This window comes from Onthophagus taurus, unplaced genomic scaffold, assembly GCF_036711975.1.
Source record: "Onthophagus taurus isolate NC unplaced genomic scaffold, IU_Otau_3.0 ScKx7SY_15, whole genome shotgun sequence".
Classification (NCBI taxonomy): Eukaryota; Metazoa; Arthropoda; class Insecta; order Coleoptera; family Scarabaeidae; genus Onthophagus; species Onthophagus taurus.
Window position 1 is genome coordinate 348,802 of NW_027248940.1, and position 27,902 is coordinate 376,703.

A 27,902-nucleotide genomic window follows, 5' to 3' on the forward strand; every position below is an offset into this window, starting at 1 on the left:
ACAACTTTTGCAATAAACATTTTTTTGTATTAATTTCCGTTTCCCGTGCGCTACCTTAACAACCCTTAAAATCGACATTTAGGCAAAATTTTCTCATTTTTATTTTTATCTCGGTTTCTATACATCTGGGAGAAAAAGTAAAAGAGAGCAATATTGTTAAGAATGAAGTTTGCTGCAACTTTTGTAATAAACATTTTTTGGTATTAATTTCCGTTTCCCGTGCGCTACCTTAACAACTTATAAAATTGACACTTACTCCAAATTTTCTCATTTTCATATTTATCTCCGTTTCTATACATCTGAGAGAAAATGTAAAAGAGAGCAATATTGTTAAGAATTAAATTTGCTACAACTTTTATAATAAACATTTTTTTGTATTAATTTCCGTTTCCCGTGCGCTACCTTAACAACCCTTAAAATCGACATTTACGCCAAATTTTCTCATTTTTATTCTTATCTCGGTTTCTATACATCTGGGAGAAAATGTAAAAGAGAGCAATATTGTTAAGAATGAAATTTGCTACAACTTTTATAATAAACATTTTTTTGTATTAATTTTCGTTTCCCGTGCGCTACCTTAACAACCCTTAAAATCGACATTTACGCCAAATTTTCTCATTTTTATTATTATCTCGGTTTCTATACATCTGGGAGAAAATGTAAAAGAGAGCAATATTGTTAAGAATGAAATTTGCTACAATTTTTATTTTAAACGTTTTTCTTTAATCATTTCCGTTCCCCATGCGCTACTTTAAAAATCCTTAAAATCGACATTTACGCCAAATTTTCTCATTTTGATTTTTATCTCGGTTTCTATACATCTGGCAGAAAATGTAAAAGAGAGCAATATATTTAAGAATGAAATTTGCTACAACTTTTGTAATAAACATTTTTTTGTATTAATTTCCGTTTCCCGGGCGCTACCTTAACAACCCTTAAAATCGACATTTACGCCAAATTTTCTCATTTTTATTTTTATTTCGGTTTCTATACATCTGGGAGAAAATGTAAAAGAGAGCAATATTGTTAAGAATGAAATTTGCTACAATTTTTATTTTAAACGTTTTTCTTTAATCATTTTCGTTCCCCATGCGCTACTTTAAAAATTCTTAAAATCGACATTTAGGCAAAATTTTCTCATTTTCATTTTTATCTCGGTTTCTATACATCTGGGAGAAAAAGTAAAAGAGAGCAATATTGTTAAGAATGAAATTTGCTACAACTTTTGTAATAAACATTTTTTTGTATTAATTTCCGTTTCCCGTGCGCTACCTTAACAACCCTTAAAATCGACATTTACGCCAAATTTTCTCATTTTGATTTTTATCTCGGTTTCTATACATCTGGCAGAAAATGTAAAAGAGAGCAATATATTTAAGAATGAAATTTGCTACAACTTTTGTAATAAACATTTTTTTGTATTAATTTCCGTTTCCCGGGCGCTACCTTAACAACCCTTAAAATCGACATTTACGCCAAATTTTCTCATTTTTATTTTTATTTCGGTTTCTATTCATCTGGGAGAAAATGTAAAAGAGAGCAATATTGTTAAGAATGAAATTTGCTACAATTTTTATTTTAAACGTTTTTCTTTAATCATTTTCGTTCCCCATCCGCTACTTTAAAAATTCTTAAAATCGACATTTAGGCAAAATTTTCTCATTTTCATTTTTATCTCGGTTTCTATACATCTGGGAGAAAAAGTAAAAGAGAGCAATATTGTTAAGAATTAAATTTGCTACAACTTTTGTAATAAACATTTTTTTGTATTAATTTCCGTTTCCCGTGCGCTACCTTAACAACCCTTAAAATCGACATTTACGCCAAATTTTCTCATTTTTATTTTTATCTCGGTTTCTATACATCTGGGAGAAAAAGTAAAAGAGAGCAATATTGTTAAGAATGAAATTTGCTACAACTTTTGTAATAAACATTTTTTTGTATTAATTTCCGTTTCCCGTGCGCTACCTTAACAACCCTTAAAATCGACATTTACGCCAAATTTTCTCATTTTGATTTTTATCTCGGTTTCTATACATCTGGCAGAAAATGTAAAAGAGGGCAATATTGTTAAGAATGAAATTTGCTACAACTTTTGTAATAAACAATTTTTTGTATTAATTTCCGTTTCCCGTGCGCTACCTTAACAACCCTTAAAATCGACATTTACGCCAAATTTTCTCATTTTTATTTTTATCTCGGTTTCTATACATCTGGGAGAAAAAGTAAAAGAGAGCAATATTGTTAAGAATGAAATTTGCTACAACTTTTGTAATAAACATTTTTTTGTATTAATTTCCGTTTCCCGTGCGCTACCTTAACAACCCTTAAAATCGACATTTACGCCAAATTTTCTCATTTTGATTTTTATCTCGGTTTCTATACATCTGGCAGAAAATGTAAAAGAGGGCAATATTGTTAAGAATGAAATTTGCTACAACTTTTGTAATAAACAATTTTTTGTATTAATTTCCGTTTCCCGTGCGCTACCTTAACAACCCTTAAAATCGACATTTACGCCAAATTTTCTCATTTTTATTTTTATCTCGGTTTCTATACATCTGGGAGAAAAAGTAAAAGAAAGCAATATTGTTAAGAATGAAATTTGCTACAACTTTTGTAATAAACATTTTTTTGTATTAATTTCCGTTTCCCGTGCGCTACCTTAACAACCCTTAAAATCGACATTTACGCCAAATTTTCTCATTTTTATTTTTATCTCGGTTTCTATACATCTGGGAGAAAAAGTAAAAGAGAGCAATATTGTTAAGAATGAAATTTGCTACAATTTTTATTTTAAAAGTTTTTTTCTAATAGTTTCCGTTCCCCGTGCGCTACCTTAAGAACTTATAAAATTGACATTTACTCCAAATTTTCTCATTTTTATTTTTATCTCGGTTTCTATACATCTGCGAAAAAAAGTAAAAGAGAGCAATATTGTTAAGAATGAAATTTGCTACAACTTTTGCAATAAACATTTTTTTGTATTAATTTCCGTTTCCCGTGCGCTACCTTAACAACCCTTAAAATCGACATTTAGGCAAAATTTTCTCATTTTTATTTTTATCTCGGTTTCTATACATCTGGGAGAAAAAGTAAAAGAGAGCAATATTGTTAAGAATGAAGTTTGCTGCAACTTTTGTAATAAACATTTTTTGGTATTAATTTCCGTTTCCCGTGCGCTACCTTAACAACTTATAAAATTGACACTTACTCCAAATTTTCTCATTTTCATATTTATCTCCGTTTCTATACATCTGAGAGAAAATGTAAAAGAGAGCAATATTGTTAAGAATTAAATTTGCTACAACTTTTATAATAAACATTTTTTTGTATTAATTTCCGTTTCCCGTGCGCTACCTTAACAACCCTTAAAATCGACATTTACGCCAAATTTTCTCATTTTTATTCTTATCTCGGTTTCTATACATCTGGGAGAAAATGTAAAAGAGAGCAATATTGTTAAGAATGAAATTTGCTACAACTTTTATAATAAACATTTTTTTGTATTAATTTTCGTTTCCCGTGCGCTACCTTAACAACCCTTAAAATCGACATTTACGCCAAATTTTCTCATTTTTATTATTATCTCGGTTTCTATACATCTGGGAGAAAATGTAAAAGAGAGCAATATTGTTAAGAATGAAATTTGCTACAATTTTTATTTTAAACGTTTTTCTTTAATCATTTCCGTTCCCCATGCGCTACTTTAAAAATCCTTAAAATCGACATTTACGCCAAATTTTCTCATTTTGATTTTTATCTCGGTTTCTATACATCTGGCAGAAAATGTAAAAGAGAGCAATATATTTAAGAATGAAATTTGCTACAACTTTTGTAATAAACATTTTTTTGTATTAATTTCCGTTTCCCGGGCGCTACCTTAACAACCCTTAAAATCGACATTTACGCCAAATTTTCTCATTTTTATTTTTATTTCGGTTTCTATACATCTGGGAGAAAATGTAAAAGAGAGCAATATTGTTAAGAATGAAATTTGCTACAATTTTTATTTTAAACGTTTTTCTTTAATCATTTTCGTTCCCCATGCGCTACTTTAAAAATTCTTAAAATCGACATTTAGGCAAAATTTTCTCATTTTCATTTTTATCTCGGTTTCTATACATCTGGGAGAAAAAGTAAAAGAGAGCAATATTGTTAAGAATGAAATTTGCTACAACTTTTGTAATAAACATTTTTTTGTATTAATTTCCGTTTCCCGTGCGCTACCTTAACAACCCTTAAAATCGACATTTACGCCAAATTTTCTCATTTTGATTTTTATCTCGGTTTCTATACATCTGGCAGAAAATGTAAAAGAGAGCAATATATTTAAGAATGAAATTTGCTACAACTTTTGTAATAAACATTTTTTTGTATTAATTTCCGTTTCCCGGGCGCTACCTTAACAACCCTTAAAATCGACATTTACGCCAAATTTTCTCATTTTTATTTTTATTTCGGTTTCTATTCATCTGGGAGAAAATGTAAAAGAGAGCAATATTGTTAAGAATGAAATTTGCTACAATTTTTATTTTAAACGTTTTTCTTTAATCATTTTCGTTCCCCATCCGCTACTTTAAAAATTCTTAAAATCGACATTTAGGCAAAATTTTCTCATTTTCATTTTTATCTCGGTTTCTATACATCTGGGAGAAAAAGTAAAAGAGAGCAATATTGTTAAGAATTAAATTTGCTACAACTTTTGTAATAAACATTTTTTTGTATTAATTTCCGTTTCCCGTGCGCTACCTTAACAACCCTTAAAATCGACATTTACGCCAAATTTTCTCATTTTTATTTTTATCTCGGTTTCTATACATCTGGGAGAAAAAGTAAAAGAGAGCAATATTGTTAAGAATGAAATTTGCTACAACTTTTGTAATAAACATTTTTTTGTATTAATTTCCGTTTCCCGTGCGCTACCTTAACAACCCTTAAAATCGACATTTACGCCAAATTTTCTCATTTTGATTTTTATCTCGGTTTCTATACATCTGGCAGAAAATGTAAAAGAGGGCAATATTGTTAAGAATGAAATTTGCTACAACTTTTGTAATAAACAATTTTTTGTATTAATTTCCGTTTCCCGTGCGCTACCTTAACAACCCTTAAAATCGACATTTACGCCAAATTTTCTCATTTTTATTTTTATCTCGGTTTCTATACATCTGGGAGAAAAAGTAAAAGAGAGCAATATTGTTAAGAATGAAATTTGCTACAACTTTTGTAATAAACATTTTTTTGTATTAATTTCCGTTTCCCGTGCGCTACCTTAACAACCCTTAAAATCGACATTTACGCCAAATTTTCTCATTTTGATTTTTATCTCGGTTTCTATACATCTGGCAGAAAATGTAAAAGAGGGCAATATTGTTAAGAATGAAATTTGCTACAACTTTTGTAATAAACAATTTTTTGTATTAATTTCCGTTTCCCGTGCGCTACCTTAACAACCCTTAAAATCGACATTTACGCCAAATTTTCTCATTTTTATTTTTATCTCGGTTTCTATACATCTGGGAGAAAAAGTAAAAGAGAGCAATATTGTTAAGAATGAAATTTGCTACAACTTTTGTAATAAACATTTTTTTGTATTAATTTCCGTTTCCCGTGCGCTACCTTAACAACCCTTAAAATCGACATTTACGCCAAATTTTCTCATTTTTATTTTTATCTCGGTTTCTATACATCTGGGAGAAAAAGTAAAAGAGAGCAATATTGTTAAGAATGAAATTTGCTACAACTTTTGTAATAAACATTTTTTTGTACTAATTTCCGTTTCTCGTGCGCTACCTCAACAACCCTTAAGATCGACATTTACGCCAAATTTTCTCCTTTTCATTTTTATCACGGTTTCTATACATCTGGGAGAAAAAGTAAAAGAGAGCAATATTGTTAAGAATGAAATTTGCTACAATTTTTATTTTAAACGTTTTTCTTTAATCATTTCCGTTCCCCATGCGCTACTTTAAAAATTCTTAAAATCGACATTTAGGCAAAATTTTCTCATTTTCATTTTTATCGCGGTTTCTATACATTTGGGAGAAAAAGTAAAAGAGAGCAATATTGTTAAGAATGAAATTTGCTACAACTTTTGTAATAAACATTTTTTTGTATTAATTTCCGTTTCCCGTGCGCTACCTTAACAACCCTTAAAATCGACATTTACGCCAAATTTTCTCATTTTGATTTTTATCTCGGTTTCTATACATCTGGCAGAAAATGTAAAAGAGAGCAATATTGTTAAGAATGAAATTTGCTACAACTTTTGTAATAAACATTTTTTTGTATTAATTTCCGTTTCCCGTGCGCTACCTTAACAACCCTTAAAATCGACATTTACGCCAAATTTTCTCATTTTTATTTTTATCTCGGTTTCTATACATCTGGGAGAAAAAGTAAAAGAGAGCAATATTGTTAAGAATGAAATTTGCTACAACTTTTGTAATAAACATTTTTTTGTATTAATTTCCGTTTCCCGTGCGCTACCTTAACAACCCTTAAAATCGACATTTACGCCAAATTTTCTCATTTTTATTTTTATCTCGGTTTCTATACATCTGGGAGAAAAAGTAAAAGAGAGCAATATTGTTAAGAATGAAATTTGCTACAACTTTTGTAATAAACATTTTTTTGTATTAATTTCCGTTTCCCGTGCGCTACCTTAACAACCCTTAAAATCGACATTTACGCCAAATTTTCTCATTTTTATTTTTATCTCGGTTTCTATACATCTGGGAGAAAAAGTAAAAGAGAGCAATATTGTTAAGAATGAAATTTGCTACAACTTTTGTAATAAACATTTTTTTGTATTAATTTCCGTTTCCCGTGCGCTACCTTAACAACCCTTAAAATCGACATTTACGCCAAATTTTCTCATTTTTATTTTTATCTCGGTTTCTATACATCTGGGAGAAAAAGTAAAAGAGAGCAATATTGTTAAGAATGAAATTTGCTACAACTTTTGTAATAAACATTTTTTTGTATTAATTTCCGTTTCCCGTGCGCTACCTTAACAACCCTTAAAATCGACATTTACGCCAAATTTTCTCATTTTTATTTTTATCTCGGTTTCTATACATCTGGCAGAAAATGTAAAAGAGAGCAATATTGTTAAGAATGAAATTTGCTACAACTTTTGTAATAAACATTTTTTTGTATTAATTTCCGTTTCCCGTGCGCTACCTTAACAACCCTTAAAATCGACATTTACGCCAAATTTTCTCATTTTTATTTTTATCTCGGTTTCTATACATCTGGGAGAAAAAGTAAAAGAGAGCAATATTGTTAAGAATGAAATTTGCTACAACTTTTGTAATAAACATTTTTTTGTATTAATTTCCGTTTCCCGTGCGCTACCTTAACAACCCTTAAAATCGACATTTACGCCAAATTTTCTCATTTTTATTTTTATCTCGGTTTCTATACATCTGGGAGAAAAAGTAAAAGAGAGCAATATTGTTAAGAATGAAATTTGCTACAACTTTTGTAATAAACATTTTTTTGTATTAATTTCCGTTTCCCGTGCGCTACCTTAACAACCCTTAAAATCGACATTTACGCCAAATTTTCTCATTTTTATTTTTATCTCGGTTTCTATACATCTGGGAGAAAAAGTAAAAGAGAGCAATATTGTTAAGAATGAAATTTGCTACAACTTTTGTAATAAACATTTTTTTGTATTAATTTCCGTTTCCCGTGCGCTACCTTAACAACTCATAAAATCATCATTTACGCCAAATTTTCTCATTTTCATCTTTGTCTCGGTTCCTATACATCTGGGAGAAAAAGTAAAAGAGAGCAATATTGTTAAGAATGAAATTTGCTACAACTTTTGTAATAAACATTTTTTTGTATTAATTTCCGTTTCCCGTGCGCTACCTTAACAACTCTTAAAATCGACATTTACGCCAAATTTTCTCATTTTTATTTTTATCTCGGTTTCTATACATCTGGGAGAAAAAGTAAAAGAGAGCAATATTGTTAAGAATGAAATTTGCTACAACTTTTGTAATAAACATTTTTTTGTATTAATTTCCGTTTCCCGTGCGCTACCTTAACAACCTTTAAAATCGACATTTAGGCCAAATTTTCTCATTTTCATTTTTATCTCGGTTTCTATACATCTGTCAGAAAATGTAAAAGAGAGCAATATTGTTAAGAATGAAATTTGCTACAACTTTTGTAATAAACATTTTTTTGTATTAATTTCCGTTTCCCGTGCGCTACCTTAACAACTCTTAAAATCGACATTTACGCCAAATTTTCTCATTTTCATTTTTATCGCGGTTTCTATACATCTGGGAGAAAAAGTAAAAGAGAGCAATATTGTTAAGAATGAAATTTGCTACAACTTTTGTAATAAACATTTTTTTGTATTAATTTCCGTTTCTCGTGCGCTACCTTAACAACCCTTAAAATCGACATTTACGCCAAATTTTCTCATTTTTATTTTTATCTCGGTTTCTATACATCTGGGAGAAAATGTAACAGAGAGCAATATTGTTAAGAATGGAATTTGCTACAACTTTTGTAATAAACATTTTTTTGTATTAATTTCCGTTTCCCGTGCGCTATCTTAACAATTCTTAAAATCGACATTTACGCCAAATTTTCTCATTTTCATTTTTATCGCGGTTTCTATACATCTGGGAGAAAAAGTAAAAGAGAGCAATATTGTTAAGAATGAAATTTGCTACAACTTTTGTAATAAACATTTTTTTGTATTAATTTCCGTTTCTCGTGCGCTACCTTAACAACTCTTAAAATCGACATTTACGCCAAATTTTCTCATTTTTATTTTTATCTCGGTTTCTATACATCTGGGAGAAAAAGTAAAAGAGAGCAATATTGTTAAGAATGAAATTTGCTACAACTTTTGTAATAAACATTTTTTTGTATTAATTTCCGTTTCCCGTGCGCTACCTTAACAACCCTTAAGATCGACATTTACGCCAAATTTTCTCATTTTCATTTTTATCTCGGTTTCTATACATCTGGGAGAAAAAGTAAAAAAGAGCAATATTGTTAAGAATGAAATTTGCTACAACTTTTGTAATAAACATTTTTTTGTATTAATTTCCGTTTCCCGTGCGCTACCTTAACAACCCTTAAAATCGACATTTAGGCAAAATTTTCCCATTTTCATTTTTATCTCGGTTTCTATACATCTGGGAGAAAAAGTAAAAGAGAGCAATATTGTTAAGAATGAAATTTGCTACAACTTTTGTAATAAACATTTTTTTGTATTAATTTCCGTTTCCCGTGCGCTACCTTAACAACCCTTAAAATCGACATTTACGCCAAATTTTCTCATTTTTATTTTTATCTCGGTTTCTATACATCTGGGAGAAAAAGTAAAAGAGAGCAATATTGTTAAGAATGAAATTTGCTACAACTTTTGTAATAAACATTTTTTTGTATTAATTTCCGTTTCCCGTGCGCTACCTTAACAACCCTTAAGATCGACATTTACGCCAAATTTTCTCATTTTCATTTTTATCTTGGTTTCTATACATCTGGGAGAAAAAGTAAAAAAGAGCAATATTGTTAAGAATGAAATTTGCTACAACTTTTGTAATAAACATTTTTTTGTATTAATTTCCGTTTCCCGTGCGCTACCTTAACAACCCTTAAAATCGACATTTAGGCAAAATTTTCCCATTTTCATTTTTATCTCGGTTTCTATACATCTGGGAGAAAAAGTAAAAGAGAGCAATATTGTTAAGAATGAAATTTGCTACAACTTTTGTAATAAACATTTTTTTGTATTAATTTCCGTTTCCCGTGCGCTACCTTAACAACCCTTAAGATCGACATTTACGCCAAATTTTCCCATTTTCATTTTTATCTCGGTTTCTATACATCTGGGAGAAAATGTAAAAGAGAGCAATATTGTTAAGAATGAAATTTGCTACAACTTTTGTAATAAACATTCTTTTGTATTAATTTCCGTTTCTCGTGCGCTACCTTAACAACCCTTAAAATCGTCATTTACGCTAAATTTTCCATTTTCATTTTTATCTCGGTTCCTATACATCTGGGAGAAAAAGTAAAAGAGAGCGATATTGTTAAGAATGGAATTTGCTACAACTTTTGTAATAAACATTTTTTTGTATTAATTTCCGTTTCCCGTGCGCTACTTTAACAACATTTAAAAACGACATTTACGCCAAATTTTCAGATTTTCATATTTATTTCAGTTTCTATGCATCGAGAAGAAAAAATTGAAGGGAGCGATTTTGTTGAGAATTAAATTTGCTACAAATTATATATAAACATAATTACCCTATCAAAGCGAATACGAACAGTTCCTGGGGATCAAAGGGAAACTCCATCGTAAAGCTAGTTTTAAACATAGCCGTCACTGTATCGACTCCTTCAAACCAAACAGCCAACAACCGGAAAATCGTTGCCCCACAAACAGCCGCGAAGAACCCTCTCCAATAATTCCTCACGGCGAAATACGTTGTGGTTACCTCGATACTGAAAAGCACACCTTTTTTCCAAAATTATTCTAAACGTAACAATTGAATTTTTAGCTTAATATATTTAGTAATTTACCTCCAACGGGGGCCGCAAAACAACTTCCAACTCCAACAGCAGCCGCTGCCGCTAACATCTCAGTCGTTCGACTTTCATTTTCATAAATACTTTGAAAGCCGGTGATCAATTTGCTAAGAAGTGTTGCGGTGATACTGGCAATGTGCACAAAAGGGCCTTCCTTACCCAGCGGCATACCGCTTCCTAAAGTTGCAGTGAGCCCGATCACTTTCGCAACGAGCGTTCGGAATGTTAGATATTCTTTTAAGGCTACCCCGCGAAGGATTGTTTTCATTTCTGGGATTCCAGAACCTAAAATATAAAAAGGAACGAATAAATATCATTGCAAAATAATATTATGAAGTTACCTATTGATTGAGGGGCCACTAAATGGGCGAAACCGGCGCTAAATAGAATCAAACAAACCGGAAGTGTTACCCAGGCGAAGTATTGAACGACCGGGTGATCCGTTAAGTCTTGGTACAGCCATATTCTAGCTAAACAAGAAGTAAAAACAGTAATAATAATAGTATTAGAAGATTAAAAAAGACTGATTGTTGTTTATATTTCGTAACGATTTAGAGTTAAAACATCTTTTCTTCGACACACAATTTTTTCGATTTCATTATTTGTTTTGAATTTCATCTACAATCTAATTTTAGACTGAGGTCAACTAAAAAGCGTTTTTTCTACTTATTTTTAACCGGATTGATCTCGATTCTTCTTCTATTTTTAGTAATTAATTGTTAATGAATGTTACCTTTGTTGCACATAGATATTCCTCTATCCATAACAAAACTAATTATGGCCATCACAATTCCCAACAGCGCCAAGAAGACCCAATCCTCCCCCAATCGAGCGAAAGTGTTTTTCCATAAATACGCAACAGTTTTCGCCAATTTTCCTTGGTAACCCTTTAATTCTTTTTTGCGTCGCTTCTCCTCTTTTAATCGCCTCTTTTCGGCTTGTTTTAATCCTTCTAATTTTGCGAATTCTCCTAATTGTCGGCTGTACTGGCCATACATCTAAGAAATAATAAGGAAAAGATAAAATATGACTTTAAACATTATTTTGAGCAAAACTAATCAACATTTTTCAAATTAATTTTTTTAATTTGAATTCTCAAACATTTCTTAATAAAACGGTGTAAATCCTGTAAAGAAATCTAAATTAATTTAGGAGATATGATTTTTTTAATAAATCGTGTTTTTTGTGTTGACTTAAAAAAGGATTGAAAATCCAATAACTTTAAGAATTATTTTCTAGAAAACTAATCAAGATATTTCAAGTCGCTATTTTTTATATGAATTCTGAAACATTTCTTAATAAAACGGTGGAAATCGCGTTAAGATATCTAAATTAATTTAGTAGATATGATTTTTTTAATAAATCGTGTTTTTTGTGTTCACTTAAAAAAGATTAAAAATCCAACAACTTTAAGAATTATTTTCTAAAAAACTAATCGAGATATTTCCAGTCGCTATTTTTTATATGAATTCTGAAACATTTCTTAATAAAACGGTGGAAATCGCGTTAACGTATCTAAATTAATTTAGTAGATTTGATTTTTTTAATAAATCGTGTTTTCTATGTTCACTTAAAAAAGATTAAAAATTCAACAACTTTAAGAATTATTTTCTAAAAAAGTAATCAAGATGTTTCCAGTAGCTATTTTTTATATGAATTCTGAAACATTTCTTAATAAAACGGTGGAAATCGCGTTAAGGTATCTAAATTAATTTAGTAGATATGATTTTTTTAATAAATCGTGTTTTTTATGTTAACTTAAAAAAGATTCAAAGTCCAACAACTTTAAGAATCATTTTCTAGAAAACTAATCAAGATATTTCAAATCGCTATTTTTTATTTGAATTCTGAAACATTTCTTAATAAAACGGTGGAAATCGCGTTAAGATATCTAAATTAATTTAGTAGATATGATTTTTTTAATAAATCGTGTTTTTTATGTTCACTTAAAAAAGATTAAAAATCCAACAACTTTATGAATTATTTTCTAGAAAACTAATCAAGATATTTCAAGTCGTTATTTTTTATATGAATTCTGAAACATTTCTTAATAAAACGGTGAAAATCGCGTTAACGTATCTAAATTAATTTGGTAGATATGATTTTTTTAATAAATCGTGTTTTTTGTGTTCACTTAAACAAGATTAAAAATCCAACAACTTTATGAATTATTTTCTAGAAAACTAATCAAGATATTTCAAGTCGCTAATTTTTATATGAATTCTGAAACATTTCTTAATAAAACGGTGAAAATCGCGTTAACGTATCTAAATTAATTTGGTAGATATGATTTTTTTAATAAATCGTGTTTTTTGTGTTCACTTAAACAAGATTAAAAATTCAACAACTTTAAGAATTATTTTCTAGAAAACTAATCAAGATATTTCAAGTCGCTATTTTTTATATGAATTCTGAAACATTTCTTAATAAAACGGTGGAAATCGCGTTAAGATATCTAAATTAATTTAGGAGATATGATTTTTTTAATAAATCGTATTTTTTGTGTTGACTTAAAAAAGACTAAAAATCCAACAACTTTATGAATTATTTTCTAGAAAACTAATCAAGATATTTCAAGTCGCTATTTTTTATATGAATTCTGAAACATTTCTTAATGAAACGATGGAAATCGCGTTAACGTATCTAAATTAATTTGGTAGATATGATTTTTTTAATAAATCGTGTTTTTTGTGTTCACTTAAACAAGATTAAAAATCCAACAACTTTATGAATTATTTTCTAGAAAACTAATCAAGATATTTCAAGTCGCTAATTTTTATATGAATTCTGAAACATGTCTTAATAAAACGGTGAAAATCGCGTTAACGTATCTAAATTAATTTGGTAGATATGATTTTTTTAATAAATCGTGTTTTTTGTGTTCACTTAAACAAGATTAAAAATTCAACAACTTTAAGAATTATTTTCTAGAAAACTAATCAAGATATTTCAAGTCGCTATTTTTTATATGAATTCTGAAACATTTCTTAATAAAACGGTGGAAATCGCGTTAAGATATCTAAATTAATTTAGGAGATATGATTTTTTTAATAAATCGTATTTTTTGTGTTGACTTAAAAAAGACTAAAAATCCAACAACTTTATGAATTATTTTCTAGAAAACTAATCAAGATATTTCAAGTCGCTATTTTTTATATGAATTCTGAAACATTTCTTAATGAAACGATGGAAATCGCGTTAACGTATCTAAATTAATTTGGTAGATATGATTTTTTTAATAAATCGTGTTTTTTGTGTTCACTTAAACAAGATTAAAAATCCAACAACTTTATGAATTATTTTCTAGAAAACTAATCAAGATATTTCAAGTCGCTAATTTTTATATGAATTCTGAAACATTTCTTAATAAAACGGTGAAAATCGCGTTAACGTATCTAAATTAATTTGGTAGATATGATTTTTTTAATAAATCGTGTTTTTTGTGTTCACTTAAACAAGATTAAAAATTCAACAACTTTAAGAATTATTTTCTAGAAAACTAATCAAGATATTTCAAGTCGCTATTTTTTATATGAATTCTGAAACATTTCTTAATAAAACGGTGGAAATCGCGTTAAGATATCTAAATTAATTTAGGAGATATGATTTTTTTAATAAATCGTGTTTTTTGTGTTGACTTAAAAAAGACTAAAAATCCAACAACTTTATGAATTATTTTCTAGAAAACTAATCAAGATATTTCAAGTCGCTATTTTTTATATGAAATCTGAAACATTTCTTAATGAAACGGTGGAAATCGCGTTAAGGTATCTAAATTAATTTAGTAGATATGATTTTTTTAATAAATCGTGTTTTTTATGTTAACTTAAAAAAGATTCAAAGTCCAACAACTTTAAGAATCATTTTCTAGAAAACTAATCAAGATATTTCAAATCGCTATTTTTTATATGAATTGTGAAACATTTCTTAATAAAACGGTGGAAATCGCGTTAAGGTATCTAAATTAATTTAGTAGATATGATTTTTTTAATAAATCGTGTTTTTTATGTTGACTTAAAAAAGGATTGAAAATCCAACAACTTTAAGCATTATTTTCTCGAAAACTAATCAAGATATTTCAAGTCGCTATTTTTTATATGAATTCTGAAACATTTCTTAATAAAATGATGGAAATCGCGTTAACGTATCTAAATTAATTTGGTAGATATGATTTTTTTAATAAATCGTGTTTTTTATGTTCACTTAGAAAAGACTAAAAATTCAACAACTTTAAGAATTATTTTCTAGAAAAGTAATCAAGATATTTCAAGTCGCTATTTTTTATATGAATTCTGAAACATTTCTTAATAAAACTGTGGTAGTTACGTTAAGATATCTAAATTAATTTAGTAGATATGATTTTTTTAATAAATCGTGTTTTTTGTGTTAACTTAAAAAAGATTAAAAATAAATCATCTTTAAGAATTATTTTCTAGAAAAGTAATAAAGATATTTCCAGTCGCTATTTTTTATATGAATTCTGAAGCATTTTTTAATAAAACGGTGGAAATCGCGTTAACGTATCTAAATTAATTTAGTAGATATGATTTTTTTAATAAATCGTGTTTTTTATGTTCACTTAAAAAAGATTAAAAATCCAACAACTTTAAGAATTATTTTCTAGAAAACTAATCAAGATATTTCAAGTCACTATTTTTTATATGATTTCTGAAACATTTCTTAATAAAACGGTGGAAATCGCGTTAAGGTATCTAAATTAATTTAGTAGATATGATTTTTTTAATAAATCGTGTTTTTTGTGTTGACTTAAAAAAGATTAAAAATCCAACAACTTTAAGAATTATTTTCTCGAAAACTAATCAAGATATTTCAAGTCGCTATTTTTTATATGAATTCTGAAACATTTCTTAATAAAACGGTGGAAATCGCGTTGAGTTATCTAAATTAATTTAGAAGATACGATTTTTTTAGGTTAAAGTGGTAATAATTACTAGACTACTCAGGTAATCATCTTCCGGCGGCAACGGATAAAATGTTGGCGCCACTTTCTTCCGCTTCTCCTTCAAAAAACTCTCAAACTCATCCCAAGCCGAATCGTTTTGCTTTTGCTCATCATCATATTCGGGCATTGGATTTATATTCTCCATTTTATTAAATTTATTAAATCTCAACTTCTTCGAATTCGTTTATAAATAATTTTCGATCAATAATTATTTCAATTTTTCACCACATTTCTTAATTAAGCCACCGGATACAACATTTTTTAACATTTTAGCACTACAACAATTTCAAGCTACGTCTTGAAGAAGTGGAATACCACGTTAGATGTACTTAAAGAAACTTTTTAAGCAAAGACTTATTTTTGAACCTTTCCTCCTCGATTCGGACGATTTCAATGGGATCAAAGTGAATAAAATTGAAGTTAAAGCATGTCTTAGCTTGGTACTTTTATTGTACGTGGGGTAATTTTACAATTTAAGCGATATTAAACAATTTAGAACCGTCTGTGATACAAATGTGTCACACACTTATCATCATTTCATCTTTTAAAAACTTTTTTTTGTGGTCAGCCCACAAAATCTTAATTGAAGGTAATTACCTTTGGTTTTCTAGGTACATTCTCTCTTTTATATCCATGTTCGATCCAAACGGGATCCGTGTGGTCCTCATTGCACAAATAGAAAGCGTATTTGCTTCCTTCCGGTCGCTTCCAAGGTCCCATTTTTAATTAATTAATGTCAAAACGTATTCTTGGATTAACTTGTGATACAAATTAAGTTACTGTATCGTAAATGGATCGTAAAGGCCGATGTTGTAGATTTGAACGGTATAAAAACAGCCTTTTTTCCGCAAAGCCATAAAAATAATTTGTTATTACCAAATTAATTTTTGAAATTAAACGTAAAGGTGTGCATTGACATCACAATTAGGCGCGAATTGATTGATCAGATCCGGCGCGAGACGTTTACTGGGACGATATCATTCGAGATTTCGCTATTTATCCGATTCTTTTTAAGTTTATTTTTTATCTAGGCTTAGAACTAATAATAACACGAGTTTTACTAAGAAAAAACAATGACGTTTTGTTCCCTATCTCTTAAATAAGAGAATTAATTATTAAAACCGATTTAAACGGGATTAATATTTATCATTTATATATATATATATATATATATATATATATATATATATATACAGGGTGTTTCAGGTTTTTGTAGCAGGACTTTAACAGTCGATAGATCTTTTAAAATTAACACAAAAACTTCATATAAACATAGGTCGAGAAACGCTTTGTTTTGGAGATACAGGGTGTTCAAATTAAATTTTTAAATTGATTTTTATTTAATATTAGACGTGTATTTCAACCGATTCTTTTCAAATTTGGTATACGCAGGTTTTTTGGCATTAGAAGGACGACTATGGAGTCCGTGTTACTATGAACGTATCCTTTACGGATTAAAGTAGCAATAACTTTTCTGACAGTATACTTTTTGGCTTTTTGAATAACTCTACCGGTTACAGTAAAACGGACTCCATAATCGTCTTTCCCATGTCAAAAAACCTCCGTATATCAAATTTGAAAAGAATCGGTTGAAATACACGTCTAATATTAAATAAAAATCAATTTAAAAATTTAATTTGAACACCCTGTATCTCCAAAACAAACATAATAATTTAGTTTTTGTGATGATTTACCTGAACTGGTTGATATTTACTCTCATAAACAAGCTCATTTGCTTGCTCATTTTGCCAAAAACAATAAATTTTATATCTCCGGAAAGAAGACGATTTAAGCTTTAATTTGGCGCAAAAATTATTTCTTAGGATTCATAAATATGGGCTGGGTGATTTTTTAAATTATGAAGTTTTTTCTTTATTAGAAATTTGCAGAGTTGAGTTTAAATTTTTTTTTGGAATAATCCCACATAAATCAAAACAATCACCCATATGTTTTCTTAAAGAGGAAAGTTTAACCTTTAATTTAGTATACGAATGATATCTTTATCTTCAAAAATAAGACTTCGACGATTTTTTGAAAATTAATATTTTTTTTAATAATTTACCTAAAACATCAAAAACGCGCGGTTACTTAAAAATTTTTTTAAAAGAACTCTTTAATGTCAAAACAATAACTTTTATATCTACGGAAAGAAGACGATTTAAGCTTTAATTTGGCGCAAAAATTATTTCTTAGGATTCATAAATACGGGCTGGGTGATTTTTTAAATTATGAAGTTTTTTCTTTATTAGAAATTTGCAGAGTTGAGTTTAAATTTTTTTTTGGAATAATCCCATATAAATCAAAACAATCACCCATATGTTTTCTTAAAGAGGAAAGTTTAACCTTTAATTTGGTATACGAATGATATCTTTATCTTCCAAAATAAGACTTCGACGATTTTTTGAAAATTAATATTGTTTTTAATAATTTACCTAAAACATCAAAAACGCGCGGTTACTTAAAAATTTTTTTAGAAGAACTCTTTAATGCCAAAACAATAATTTTTATATCTACGGAAAGAAGACGATTTAAGCTTTAATTTGGCGCAAAAATTATTTCTTAGGATTCGTAAATACGGGCTGGGTGATTTTTTGAATTATTAAGTTTTTTTTTTATTAGAAATTTGCAGAGTTGAGTTTAAATTTTTTTTTAAATAATCCCACATAAATCAAAACAATCACCTATATGTTTTCTTAAAGAGGAAAGTTTAAGCTTTAATTTGGTATACGAATGATATCTTTATCTTCCAAAATAAGACTTCGACGATTTTTCGAAAATTAATATTTTTTTTAATAATTTACCTAAAACATCAAAAACGCGCGGTTACTTTAAAATTTTTTTAAAAGAACTCTTTAATGCTAAAACAATAAATTTTATATCTCCGGAAAGAAGACGATTTAAGCTTTAAGTTGGTGCAAGAATTATTTCTTAGGATTCATAAATACTGGCTGGATGATTTTTTAAATTATTAAGTTTTTTCTTTATTACAAATTTGCAGGGTTGAGTTGAAATTATTTTTAAATAATCCCACATAAATCAAAACAATCTCCTATATGTTTTCTTAAAGAGGAAAGTTTAAGCTTTAATTTGGTATACGAATGATATCTTTATCTTCCAAAATAAGACTTCGACGATTTTTTGAAAATTAATATTTTTTTAAATAATTTACCTAAAACATCAAAAACGCGCGGTTACTTAAAAATTTTTTTAAAAGAACTCTTTAATGTCAAAACAATAACTTTTATATCTACGGAAAGAAGACGATTTAAGCTTTAATTTGGCGCAAAAATTATTTCTTAGGATTCATAAATACGGGCAGGGTGATTTTTTGAATTATTAAGTTTTTTCTTTATTAGAAATTTGCAGAGTTGAGTTTAAATTTTTTTTTGGAATAATCCCATATAAATCAAAACAATCACCCATATGTTTTCTTAAAGAGAAAAGTTTAACTTTTAATTTAGTATACGAATGATATCTTTATCTTCAAAAATAAGACTTCGACGATTTTTTGAAAATTAATATTTTTTTTAATAATTTACCTAAAACATCAAAAACGCGCGGTTACTTAAAAATTTTTTTAAAAGAACTCTTTAATGTCAAAACAATAACTTTTATATCTACGGAAAGAAGACGATTTAAGCTTTAATTTGGTGCAAGAATTATTTCTTAGGATTCATAAATACGGGCTGGGTGATTTTTTAAATTATGAAGTTTTTTCTTTATTAGAAATTTGCAGAGTTGAGTTTAAATTTTTTTTTTAAATAATCCCACATAAATCAAAACAATCACCCATATGTTTTCTTAAAGAGGAAAGTTTAACCTTTAATTTAATATACGAATGATATCTTTATCTTCAAAAATAAGACTTCGACGATTTTTTGAAAATTAATATTTTTTTTAATAATTTCCCTAAAACATCAAAAACTTGCGGTACCTTAAAAATTTTTTTAAAAGAACTCTTTAATGTCAAAACAATAACTTTTATATCTACGGAAAGAAGACGATTTAAGCTTTAATTTGGCGCAAAAATTATTTCTTAGGATTCATAAATACGGGCTGGGTGATTTTTTGAATTATTAAGTTTTTTTTTATTACAAATTTGCAGGGTTGAGTTTAAATTTTTTTTGAAATAATCCCACATAAATCAAAACAATCACCCATATGTTTTCTTAAAGAGGAAAGTTTAAGCTTTAATTTGTTATACGAATGATATCTTTATCTTCCAAAATAAGACTTCGACGATTTTTTGAAAATTAATATTTTTTTTAATAATTTACCTAAAACATCAAAAACTTGCGGTACCTTAAAAATTTTTTTAAAAGAACTCTTTAATGTCAAAACAATAATTTTTATATCTCCGGAAAGAAGACGATTTAAGCTTTAATTTGGCGCAAAAATTATTTCTTAGGATTCATAAATACGGGCTGGGTGATTTTTTGAATTATTAAGTTTTTTTTTATTACAAATTTGCAGGGTTGAGTTTAAATTTTTTTTTAAATAATCCCACATAAATCAAAACAATCACCTATATGTTTTCTTAAAGAGGAAAGTTTAAGCTTTAATTTGGTATACGAATGATATCTTTATCTTCCAAAATAAGACTTCGACGATTTTTTGAAAATTAATATTTTTTTTAATAATTTACCTAAAACATCAAAAACTTGCGGTACCTTAAAAATTTTTTTAAAAGAACTCTTTAATGTCAAAACAATAATTTTTATATCTCCGGAAAGAAGACGATTTAAGCTTTAATTTGGCGCAAAAATTATTTCTTAGGATTCATAAATACGGGCTGGGTGATTTTTTGAATTATTAAGTTTTTTTTTATTACAAATTTGCAGGGTTGAGTTTAAATTTTTTTTTAAATAATCCCACATAAATCAAAACAATCACCTATATGTTTTCTTAAAGAGGAAAGTTTAAGCTTTAATTTGGTATACGAATGATATCTTTATCTTCCAAAATAAGACTTCGACGATTTTTTGAAAATTAATATTTTTTTTAATAATTTACCTAAAACATCAAAAACTTGCGGTACCTTAAAAATTTTTTTAAAAGAACTCTTTAATGTCAAAACAATAATTTTTATATCTCCGGAAAGAAGACGATTTAAGCTTTAATTTGGCGCAAAAATTATTTCTTAGGATTCATAAATACGGGCTGGGTGATTTTTTGAATTATTAAGTTTTTTTTTATTACAAATTTGCAGGGTTGAGTTTAAATTTTTTTTTAAATAATCCCACATAAATCAAAACAATCACCTATATGTTTTCTTAAAGAGGAAAGTTTAAGCTTTAATTTGGTATACGAATGATATCTTTATCTTCCAAAATAAGACTTCGACGATTTTTTGAAAATTAATATTTTTTTTAATAATTTACCTAAAACATCAAAAACTTGCGGTACCTTAAAAATTTTTTTAAAAGAACTCTTTAATGTCAAAACAATAATTTTTATATCTCCGGAAAGAAGACGATTTAAGCTTTAATTTGGCGCAAAAATTATTTCTTAGGATTCATAAATACGGGCTGGGTGATTTTTTGAATTATTAAGTTTTTTTTTATTACAAATTTGCAGGGTTGAGTTTAAATTTTTTTTTAAATAATCCCACATAAATCAAAACAATCACCTATATGTTTTCTTAAAGAGGAAAGTTTAAGCTTTAATTTGGTATACGAATGATATCTTTATCTTCCAAAATAAGACTTCGACGATTTTTTGAAAATTAATATTTTTTTTAATAATTTACCTAAAACATCAAAAACTTGCGGTACCTTAAAAATTTTTTTAAAAGAACTCTTTAATGTCAAAACAATAATTTTTATATCTCCGGAAAGAAGACGATTTAAGCTTTAATTTGGCGCAAAAATTATTTCTTAGGATTCATAAATACGGGCTGGGTGATTTTTTGAATTATTAAGTTTTTTTTTATTACAAATTTGCAGGGTTGAGTTTAAATTTTTTTTTAAATAATCCCACATAAATCAAAACAATCACCTATATGTTTTCTTAAAGAGGAAAGTTTAAGCTTTAATTTGGTATACGAATGATATCTTTATCTTCCAAAATAAGACTTCGACGATTTTTTGAAAATTAATATTTTTTTTAATAGTTTACCTAAAACATCAAAAACGCGCGGTTACTTAAAAATTTTTTTAAAAGAACTCTTTAATGCCAAAACAATAAATTTTATATCTCCGGAAAGAAGACGATTTAAGCTTTAATTTGGCGCAAAAATTATTTCTTAGGATTCATAAATACGGGCTGGGTGATTTTTTGAATTATTAAGTTTTTTCTTTATTAGAAATTTGCAGAGTTGAGTTTAAATTTTTTTTTGGAATAATCCCATATAAATCAAAACAATCACCCATATGTTTTCTTAAAGAGAAAAGTTTAACTTTTAATTTAGTATACGAATGATATCTTTATCTTCAAAAATAAGACTTCGACGGTTTTTTGAAAATTAATATTTTTTTTAATAATTTACCTAAAACATCAAAAACTTGCGGTACCTTAAAAATTTTTTTAAAAGAACTCTTTAATGTCAAAACAATAACTTTTATATCTACGGAAAGAAGACGATTTAAGCTTTAATTTGGCGCAAAAATTATTTCTTAGGATTCATAAATACGGGCTGGGTGATTTTTTAAATTATGAAGTTTTTTCTTTATTACAAATTTGCAGGGTTGAGTTTAAATTTTTTTTTAAATAATCCTACATAAATCAAAACAATCAGCCATATGTTTTATTAAAGAGGTAAGTTTATGCTTTAATTTGGTATACGAATGATATCATTATCTTCAAAAATAAGACTTTGACGATTTTTTAAAAATTAATATATTTTTTTAATAATTCACCTAAAATATCGAAAACGTGCGGTTACTTAAAATTTTTTTTAAAAGAACTCTTTGATGCTATAACAATAAATTTTGTATCTCCGGAAAGAAGACGATTTAAGCTTTAATTTGGTGCAAGAATTATGTCTTAGGATTTTAATTAATGGGATTTATTCCACCGATTGGTTTTGTGAACCGAATTGATCCGAAAAAGAAAAGAATCAAAATTAATCATTTCAACATCAATAGTATGTGATATCTCGAGAATTGAGAGATGTAGAAAAAAGTTTTTAATATAAAAAGCGTTGCTTATTAACTCTAATTGCATTCTCATTAATTGGATTTATTCCATCGATTGGTTTTGTTAACCGAATTGATCCGAAAAAGAAAAGAACCAAAATTACTCATTTTAACATTAATACAATGTGATATCTCGAGAATTGAGAGATGTAGAAGAAAGTTTTTAAGATAAAAAGTGTTGCTTATTAACTCTAATTGCATTCTCATTAATTGGATTTATTCCATCGATTGGTTTTGTTAACCGAATTGATCCAAAAAAGAAAAGAACCAAAATTACTCATTTTAACATTAATACAATGTGATATCTCGAGAATTGAGAGATGTAGAAGAAAGTTTTTAATATAAAAAGTGTTGCTTATTAACTCTAATTGCATTCTCATTAATTGAATTTATTCCATCGATTGGTTTTGTGACCCGAATTGATCCGAAAAAGAAAAGAACCAAAATTACTCATTTTAATATTAATACAATGTGATATCTCGAGAATTGAGAGATGTGGAAGAAAGTTTTTAATATAAAAAGTGTTGCTTATTAACTCTAATTGCATTTTCATTAATTGGATTTATTCCATTGATTGGTTTTGTTAACCGAATTGATCCGAGAAAGAATAGAACCAAAATTACTCATTTTAACATTAATACAATGTGATATCTCGAGAATTGAGAGATGTAGAAGAAAGTTTTTAAGATAAAAAGTGTTGCTTATTAACTCTAATTGCATTTTAATTAATTGGATTTATTCCATCGATTGATTTTGTTAACCAAACTGATCCGAAAAAGAAAAGAACCAAAATTACTCATTTTAACATTAATACAATGTGATATCTCGAGAATTGAGAGATGTAGAAGAAAGTTTTTAAGATAAAAAGTGTTGCTTATTAACTCTAATTGCATTCTCATTAATTGGATTTATTCCATCGATTGGTTTTGTTAACCGAATTGATCCGAAAAAGAAAAGAACCAAAATTACTCATTTTAACATTAATACAATGTGATATCTCGAGAATTGAGAGATGTAGAAGAAAGTTTTTAAGATAAAAAGTGTTGCTTATTAACTCTAATTGCATTCTCATTAATTGGATTTATTCCATCGATTGGTTTTGTGACCCGAATTGATCCGAAAAAGAAAAGAACCAAAATTACTCATTTTAACATTAATACAATGTGATATCTCGAGAATTGAGAGATGTAGAAGAAAGTTTTTAAGATAAAAAGTGTTGCTTATTAACTCTAATTGCATTTTAATTAATTGGATTTATTCCATCGATTGGTTTTGTTAACCGAATTGATCCGAAAAAGAAAAGAACCAAAATTACTCATTTTAACATTAATACAATGTGATATCTCGAGAATTGAGAGATGTAGGAGAAGGTTTTTAAGATAAAAAGTGTTGCTAATTAACTCTAATTGCATTCTCATTAATTGGATTTATTCCATCGATTGGTTTTGTGACCCGAATTGATCCGAAAAAGAAAAGAATCAAAATTAATAATTTCATCAAAAATAGTATGTGATATCTCGAGAATTGAGAGATGTAGAAAAATGTTTTTAAGATAAAAAGTGTTGCTTATTAACTCTAATTGCATTTTCATTAATTAGATTTATTCCATCGATTGGTGTAATCCAAAAATGTGTAATTTTCTGATTGTTTCGCCATAATAATTTATTTTTTGTGATGATTTACCTGAACTGGTTGATATTTACTCTCATAAACAAGCTCATTTGGTAGTATAACGCCTTTGTAAGCCATTTTAACTAATTTAGAATCTTTTGAGCCACCACCATAAACATATATTTAGAAATATATCTTCAACTACCGGTTATTATATATTAATTTAACATTAAAATATATTAATGTGTAAAGGAACCGAACATTATTAATCTCTTTTCGAGCTTCCAGGTGCTTTTATTAAATGAAATCGTCAAATATTTGCCTTCGAATTGGATTTTATTAGCAAATTAAATATAAACATTTAAGATTCTCTTACGTTTATTGTTATACCTTTTAGATAGTACCTATTAAGTCTATAGAATCGATTTTATAGTATTTGTAACACGGTCATGTGCTACAAACAATGCCTACGAGGTTTTTGCTTCCAAAGTTATTACAGTTATCTTTGATGATTTAAAAAAAGAAAACGAAAATAAAATGTTCTCTTATGTGAAATCGTTTGTGGCGTCACTCAGATTGTATTTTGTAAATCGCGTTCTTGAACTGTAACCACTTCAAAGCGGTTCAACTTTTAACTTTTTTTTTGGTCGATTATTATATTTTTTTAAAGACGGGATTTAGTTTGTTTGTGATCAAACGATTAACTCAGATAATTTGTTATTAAGATATTTTTTTGTTGTTAGTCACAATAAAATTATTCCGTTTGAAATGCTTGTAATGAAATGATGAATTATGAATGATTAGAATTGTAAACAATTTAATGAAAATAAAGTTGTTTTCTTATTTGTTTTTAATTGGCGGTGAGACTGAGCGAAAACTAAATGATACATCTAAATGGATTTAGTTTACATGTGATCGGCTTATCTCGAATTATCTCGAACAATTTTAATCGTAATAAACTCGATAAGCCACCATTCTAAATAAAAAGGAATTGCAAAAAATGAGACAAAAGACTTTGTAATTATTATTAGAAAATCGATCGGTTTTAAATTCCTTTAATTATTTAACAAGCGCCGTTTTAAAATTTTTTTGAAACCATTTTTCCATAAATTGAAACAACGAGTTATATATTATCTTAAAGAGGAAAGTTTAAGCTTTAATTTGGTGAAAGAATGATTTCTTAGGATTCATAAATACAGGCTGGGTGATTTTTTAAATTATTAATTTTTTTTTTATTTCAAATTTGCAGGGTTGAGTTTAAATTTTTTTTTGGAATAATCCCACATAAATCAAAACAATCACTCATATGTTTTATTAAAGAGGAAAGTTGAAGCTTTAATTTGGTATACGAATGATATCTTTATCTTCAAAAATAAGACTTCGACGATTTTTTGAAAATTAGCATTTTTTTTAATAATTTACCTACAACATTATAAACGCGCGGTTACTTAAAAATTTTTTTAAAAGAACTCTTTAATGCCAAAACAATAAATTTTATATCTCCGGAAAGAAGACGATTTAAGCTTTAATTTGGTGCAAGAATTATTTCTTAGGATTCATAAATACGGGCTGGGTGATTTTTTGAATTATTAAGTTTTTTTTTTTATTACAAATTTGCAGGGTTGAGTTTAAATTTTTTTTTGAAATAATCCCACATAAATCAAAACAATCACCCATATGTTTTCTTAAAGAGGAAAGTTTAAGCTTTAATTTGGTATACGAATGATATCTTTATCTTCAAAAATAAGACTTCGACGATTTTTTGAAAATTAATATTTTTTTTAATAATTTACCTAAAACATCAAAAACGCGCGGTTACTTAAAAATTTTTTTAAAAGTTCTCTTTAATGTCAAAACAATAACTTTTATATCTCCGGAAAGAAGACGATTTAAGCTTCAATTTGGTGCAAAAATTATTTTTTAGGATTCATAAATACAGGCTGGGTGATTTTTTAAATTATGAAGCTTTTTCTTTATTATAAATTTGCAGGGTTGAGTTTAAATTTTTTTTTGGAATAATCCCACATAAATCAAAACAATCAGCCATATGTTTTCTTAAAGAGGAAAGGTTAACCTTTAATTTAGTATACGAATGATATCTTTATCTTCAAAAATAAGACTTCGACGATTTTTTGAAAATTAATATTTTTTTTAATAATTTACCTAAAACATCAAAAACTTGCGGTTACTTAAAAATTTTTTTAAAAGAACTCTTTAAAGCTAAAACAATAAATTTTATATCTCCGGAAAGAAGACGATTTAAGCGTTAATTTGGTGCAAGAATTATTTCTTAGGATTCATAAATACAGGCTGGGTGATTTTTTAAATTATTAAGTTTTTTCTTTATTACAAATTTGCAGGGTTGAGTTTAAATTTTTTTTTAAATAATCCCACATAAATCAAAACAATCACCCATATGTTTTCTTAAAGAGGAAAGTTTAAGCTTTAATTTGGTATACGAATGATATCATTATCTTCACAAATTAGACTTCGACGATTTTTTGAAAATTAACATTTTTTTTAATAATACATCTAAAACATCAAAAACGTGCGGTTACTTTAAAATTTTTTTAAAAGAACTCTTTAATGCTAATACTATAAATTTTATATCTCCGGAAAGAAGACGATTTAAGCTTTAATTTGGTGCAAGAATTATTTCTTAGTTTTAAGTTTTTTTTTATTAGAAATTTGTAGAGTTGAGTTTAAATTTTTTTTTGGAATAATCCCACATAAATCAAAACAATCACCCATATGTTTTCTTTAAGAGGAAAGTTTAAGCTTTAATTTGGTATACGAATGATATCTTTATTTTCAAAAATAAGACTTCGACGATTTTTTGAAAATTAATGTTTTTTTTAATAATTTACCTAAAACATCAAAAACGCGCGGTTACTTAAATTTTTTTTGTAAAGAACTTTTTAATGCCAAAACAATAACTTTTATATCTCCGGAAAGAAGACGATTTAAGCTTTAATTTGGTGCAAGAATTACTTCTTAGGATTCATAAATACAGGCTGGGTGATTTTTTAAATTATTAAGTTTTTTCTTTATTACAAATTTGCAGAGTTGAGTTTAAATTTTTTTTGGAAGAATCCCACATTAATCATAACAATCACCGATATGTTTTCTTAAAGAGGAATGTTTAAGCTTTAATTTGGTATACGAATGATATCTTTATCTTCAAAAATAAGACTTCGACGATTTTTTGAAAATTAATATTTTTTTTAATAATTTACCGAAAACATCAAAAACGCGCGGTTACTTAAAAATTTTTTTAAAAGAACTCTTTAATGCTAAAACAATAAATTTTATATCTCCGGAAAGAAGACGATTTAAACTTTAATTTGGCGCAAGAATTATTTCTTAGGATTCATAAATACGGGCTGGGTGATTTTTTAAATTATGAAGTTTTTTCTTTATTAGAAATTTGCAGAGTTGAGTTTAAAATTTTTTTTGGAATAATCCCACATAAATCAAAACAATCACCCATATGTTTTCTTAAAGAGGAAAGTTTAAGCTTTAATTTGGTATACGAATGATTTCTTTATCTTCAAAAATAAGACTTCGACGATTTTTTGAAAATTAATATTTTTTTTAATAATTTACCTAAAACATCAAAA

General features: G+C 27.5%; 1 protein-coding gene across 5 annotated transcripts in view; it reads right to left on the minus strand.

The window, feature by feature from the left end:
• Window positions 1-27,902, minus strand: part of LOC111420142 (chloride channel protein 2) — a 64,764-nt gene that overhangs the window by 10,308 nt on the left and 26,554 nt on the right. The window contains exons 1-5 of one of the 5 annotated variants that reach the window (XM_071200865.1): window positions 24,355-24,530; window positions 11,306-11,570; window positions 10,914-11,042; window positions 10,567-10,857; window positions 10,291-10,501 (exon numbers count right to left, since the gene is read on the minus strand). In XM_071200865.1, the coding sequence (XP_071056966.1) occupies window positions 10,291-10,501; window positions 10,567-10,857; window positions 10,914-11,042; window positions 11,306-11,570; window positions 24,355-24,420 (962 nt within the window). In that variant the 5' untranslated portion in view covers window positions 24,421-24,530. Of the gene's footprint in view, window positions 1-10,290; window positions 10,502-10,566; window positions 10,858-10,913; window positions 11,043-11,305; window positions 11,571-15,524; window positions 15,865-16,132; window positions 16,456-17,229; window positions 17,269-24,354; window positions 24,531-27,902 lie in introns of those variants that run through there. The other 4 variants (XM_071200866.1, XM_071200863.1, XM_023053059.2 and 1 more) reach the window with 4 other exon arrangements.